The sequence below is a fragment of the Triticum aestivum genome, chromosome 5B (assembly GCF_018294505.1).
Source record: "Triticum aestivum cultivar Chinese Spring chromosome 5B, IWGSC CS RefSeq v2.1, whole genome shotgun sequence".
In the NCBI taxonomy this organism is placed as follows: Eukaryota; Viridiplantae; Streptophyta; class Magnoliopsida; order Poales; family Poaceae; genus Triticum; species Triticum aestivum.
In genome coordinates, this window is record NC_057807.1 from 316244876 (window position 1) to 316249675 (window position 4800).

General features: G+C 51.9%; 2 protein-coding genes across 2 annotated transcripts; both read right to left on the minus strand.

Annotated features, from left to right (window-relative positions):
- Positions 1-202: 202 nt before the first annotated feature.
- LOC123111590 (sufE-like protein 1, chloroplastic/mitochondrial) lies at positions 203-1587 on the minus strand. Its single transcript, XM_044532409.1, has one exon. It carries the CDS (start codon positions 1432-1434, stop codon positions 358-360), a length of 1077 nt encoding a protein of 358 aa, XP_044388344.1. The 5' UTR covers positions 1435-1587; the 3' UTR covers positions 203-357.
- A 1314-nt stretch (positions 1588-2901) lies between these two features.
- Positions 2902-4438, minus strand: LOC123111591 (uncharacterized). The gene is made up of 4 exons (XM_044532410.1): positions 4131-4438; positions 3812-3880; positions 3649-3727; positions 2902-3558 (listed from the first exon to the last, which is right to left on the minus strand). The coding sequence occupies exons 1-4, from the start codon at positions 4131-4133 to the stop codon at positions 3185-3187; spliced, it is 525 nt and encodes a 174-aa protein (XP_044388345.1). The 5' UTR covers positions 4134-4438; the 3' UTR covers positions 2902-3184.
- Positions 4439-4800: the final 362 nt, after the last annotated feature.

Here is a 4800-nt window from a genome sequence, read left to right on the forward strand (position 1 = left end):
AACTAGGATGAGCGGCTGGACTAGTTGATGCTTAGGATTCACATAATACCACTCAACATACCTCAAAGAACTGGAATCATGCAATGTATATGTTATGTAATTGGGTGGTGAAGAGAACCATTGCACTCAATATTATTAGCATCATGAAAGTTTAATCAGCGAAAAAAATTAAGTTTAGTATACCCGGAATACCATCATCCGCTGCTGGCACAAAAATTATCATATGTGACGTATCTTTAAGCCATTGAGAATTGTGAAAAAAAGAAGAGTTCTCAGCAAGTGAGAAGCACTATTCTAGAGAAATCTACAATGTGGCAAAAATGAACCTCGTGGGCAGCACTGCGATATATGCAGTACCTAGACTTCAGATGGTGTCTTTGCATCGATGGACAGCGCGTGCAGCCCACTCTTGAGCTCATCCTGCAGGAGATCATACACAGCCCTGTGTCTCTTGAGCATGCTCTTCCCCTCAAACTCCTTGGACACCACCCGCACATTGAAATGCGTCTCTCCATCGCTACCTGCTACCCCGGCATGCCCACTGTGTTGATACGAAATGTCCTCAATCTTGAGCTCCACTGGTGAAAGCCCTCTCTCCAAACTATCCCTTATCCTCTCCTTCCTCCCACCTCCAAGGCTGCCATTTCCTTCCACAACAGCAGCCGGTTCCTCCTCGGATTCCTCCTCCTCAGGCCTCTCCGCCTCCGAACTCTCATGCACTTGCCCACCGAAAGCCTCAAACTGAGGCTCTTCCTTCTCCACGGCAGGCGTTTCAGTATGCTCCTGGCGGATTTCTTGGCCGCCAGTCACCTCCTGGCCCGCAGCGATTTCCAGCGCCTTGAGCTTCATGAGGTTGATCATGTTGAGCAGGCCGCTGTTCCTGGAGGGCGACAGGCTCTGCCTGATCCCGAGCATCTCGATGAACTCGACGGGCACCATGGCGACGTCCCTGGCGGGCGCGCCGGAGAGGCCGAGCACAAGCAGCGCGGCGAGGCCCTTGGTGAGCTGCGCGTCGGAGTCGGCCTGGAAGCTGACGCAGCTGGGCGCCTCGGCCTCCGGCGCGGCGTGGACCCAGACCTGGGAGACGCAGCCCCGGACGCGGTTGGCGTCGGACTTGAGCGCCGGGTCCATGGGCGGCAGGCGGGCGGCGTAGGCGAGGAGCTGCTTGTAGCGGGTGCGCTCGTCGGGCACGGACTGGAAGAGCGCGATGATGTCCCTGAGCGCCGGGGGCAGCTGCGCCGGGTCGACGGGGGCGGGGTCGGGGGCGGAGGAGGAGGTGGAGGGGGTCGGGGAGGCGGCGGACCTGGCGGCGAGGCGCTGGAAGGAGACGGGGCGGGAGAGGGTGAGCAGGTGGGGCCTGGACAGGAGCGGCCTGGAGAGGGGCGAGGAGGAGAGGAGGCGGAGCGGGGCGGAGGTGGCGGCCGCGGACGCCATGGGTGGCGGCGGAGGAGGGATGGCGATTGGGGAATCAGAGGTCGGGTAGGGTTTCTTCTCTTCCCGGCGCCCGGAAATTGGAGAGGCCAATAGCCTTCTTTCTTTCTCTCTTTGATTTTGTTCTTCTCATGGGGATGGAGGAAAAGGTCTAGGCCATGGTATCAATCGCGCATGAAGCCAGGCCCTTCATGTGAAGCATAGCCTGGCAGGCCCGGCCTGCCTTTTCTATTGGACCCGGCTCAACTCTGATCGCCGTCCGGTTGCCCCGGAAAAGATGAATTTTTTTGTGTGTGTGTCTCAAAAAAAAGAGAATTTTTTATTAGTCTAAAAAAAGTTATATATTTTGTTTGGGGCCGACTATACGCCAGAACCACCCCTCTCCCCCTCCCAAAACAGACTATACGTTAGGCATCGAGAAAAAGGGTTAATTGATTTCCCCTCTCCCTCTCCACTTCATTCCCGCCCTCCCTCATGTCATCGCCCCACTATCCCTCCAAACCTTTCCCGAGCACTAGATTTCTCCGGCGAGCCCGCACCTCCCTCCCCCATCCGAACCAGTCAACCTTTCGGTTGCCCTCCACATGCAACGTTGTGTCGCGTCCTCGCCGGTCTTCCCCATGCCTCCCTGTACTCGCTACAACACCATCGTCTTCAGTCTCTAGGTTGCCCATTGTCTTCTTCCAGAATCAACCGAATCAAATAGATAAAATATCCAACTTACATATAGCTAATGCTGCTGCTGCTGTAAAGTTTCATTAGCTTCTTCCTTTCTTAGATATAATTCATATGAGCTTTTAACATGTTGCTTTACACAGTCGCCGCCTCCTCTCCAAAGAAAAAAAGTTTAGGGTTCCTCTACCTCCTGGTCTTAGTCTTTGGTGGCCCTAGGGCCACTGAGGCGTGGTGGACCCCGACCTTGCAGGTGGGAGGATTCCTACTTCATTTTTAGGTATTTCTAAGTTTATTTAGGCTTTGTGTCATGCTTAGTAAGGTGAGGCCGTGGAGGCTCCATGAAGATGGGATAAGTTTCTCCTCACCGAGCCCTTGCCTCGGCAATGCATTTAGCATTGTTGGAGGGCGTGTGGAGGTCTGTCTCTGACGGATATCACACAATTCAGTTAGTGTAGGTCTTCGATAGATCTGCTTGAATTCAGTCTTCGTTTCATGTGTCTACATGTTGGATTCTTTTAATCTATATTTTTCTTCATCAGCAACGGTTGTTGTTCTGATGCACTGGTCTTGCCGGCCTTAGCACGACGGCTTTCCAACCGTCTACCACAACAAATTTTGTCCGGCTCCGGTGAGGGAGGGGCAACAACGCGGCATGCCTTCAACTCACTTTAGTGCATGTATTCGTCGCTAGGTGGTCTTTTTATTACATCGGGTGTTCTTTGTACTGCAATGAATATATTGGAAGTTTTTTCTTTCTGAAAAGTTCAGTGTGCTTTTGCGCAACATGCATCTCTCTGTTCCATTAATTCCGTCCACCCTTTTCAATCTTGCACAGACCACAACACTAGGACACTCTGAACTGAAGCCCTGAATTTACAGACAACCACTGCAGATGCTTCCACAAGCTATGTACATGTACGTGCAGCTCAAGCAGCCAGCTAATCTCTTGCTTCATCGTACTTCGCTTGATCAGTTCAGGATTTCTAAGCCTATCCTGAACTTATTTTGAAATGAAAGCTTGTCTTGTCCTGGACTAAGTCTTTGAGTCTCCCCGAGCTTTTCTCGTCGGCACCTTAGCTTACATTATGCTGCAACCGGGATCCTGTTGCTGTTGCTGATACGGAGCGTATGCGTAAGCAGGGTAGGACGGCATGGCGTTGTACTGGTGGTACGCGGGGTACGGGATCGGCGCCACCTCATTCTGATGGTAACCGCCGTTACCCTTGGTGTCCTTGCGGCCGCCACCGTCGGCGCTGCCGTAGCCGTAGCCGTCCTTTTTCTTTTCTCCGCCGTAGCCGTAGCCGCCATCTTTCTTCTTGTCATCGCCGGACGACACGCTGACGAGCTCGGCTTTTCCTAGGTTGCGCCGGAGCATCGTCGTCAGCGCGATCGGGTCGACGCCGTCGCCGAGGATGATGATCTTGTCCCCCTCCAACGTCGCGGATGTCACACCTGTAGAATTCACCACCTTCCTTTAAGAACCAACGAACATAAGAAGATAAACTGTTGTTTGTCATGATCAGTGGCTTGGCTTCTTCATACCTGCCATGCCAACAGCGGCCTTGAAGGCCTTCCTCTTGTTCCTCTCGCCATCCAACGGCAACTTGAGAACAATCTTTTGCTGCAACACAGAGCAAAAACACGTTCAGACCGACGCACAAAACTGAGCAATAGACACTAAAGTTTTGCTTGATTAGCAACGAACCTTGACCATCTTGCTTGCACAATGTTTCTCACGAGCTGTAGCCTTGTCTAGCTTGTCAGTAGAGTTGCCCTGTGCAATTTGACAGTGCAAGATGAGCTACTACCTCTTATCAGCAACAAGTTGCCCCGGGTGGCCTATTTATATGCAGACAGAGAGTAGAGTAGAGGACACACACAAAGGAGGGAGAGAGGGTCAGAGGGAAGCAGCGCGGAAGGCTATAGAGACAGAAAGTTAACAAACGGAACAAACCACCAATCAGCCAACAGAATGGTGGGAGAATAATTGGCATGCCTGGCACTGTGCCAAACGCCCAGCTCACCATGGACCCGGCGCTGCTGTTCCCGGAAGCTCAACGTCGAGTGATTGGCTTTGGCTGGTAGGCTCCAGACGAAAGACATGTCTGGCTTGGCCAGTGACAAGTATACTAGTGTAGTAGAGAGAGAAACAGAGAAGATCTTCCTCAAAGATCTGCTGGCACTAGCAGATTCAGTCTGTCGAGCTTATCGAATATGGAGGTCCTACTTAGTAGCTCATCATGGAACTCTTTAGGCCCTGTTCGTTTAATCCCCTCGCCACAGGGATTGGAGAGGTTTGACAAGGATTTTGACTTGCAAGGAATTTAATCCCCTCCAATCCCTTTCAAACCTCTCCAAACCCTGCCTAACCGAACAAGGCCTTAATGGTTTGCGTCGTTGTTGTGACTAGTTCGTCCAGGGAGATTTGTTAGGAAAGTCATTCCAAGAAAGAGACCAGTGACAATTTTCATCCTTGATTGCTCACAGAAGTGTTTGATATGTGCAGTGACAACTGTGCTGGGCGGTCGAGTGGCATGTTCACCATACATTATTATGCTGTGATTTGGATGCTGCTGTGTACGTTTTCCTGTGGTTAGCGATAGACTTGTCCTCTAGCACTCAAGGTGGGGTGAAAGAGATGTGCCGTCAAGGGAAAAATAAGAGGGGTCAGAGGTGAAGGTGGCGTGAAATCAT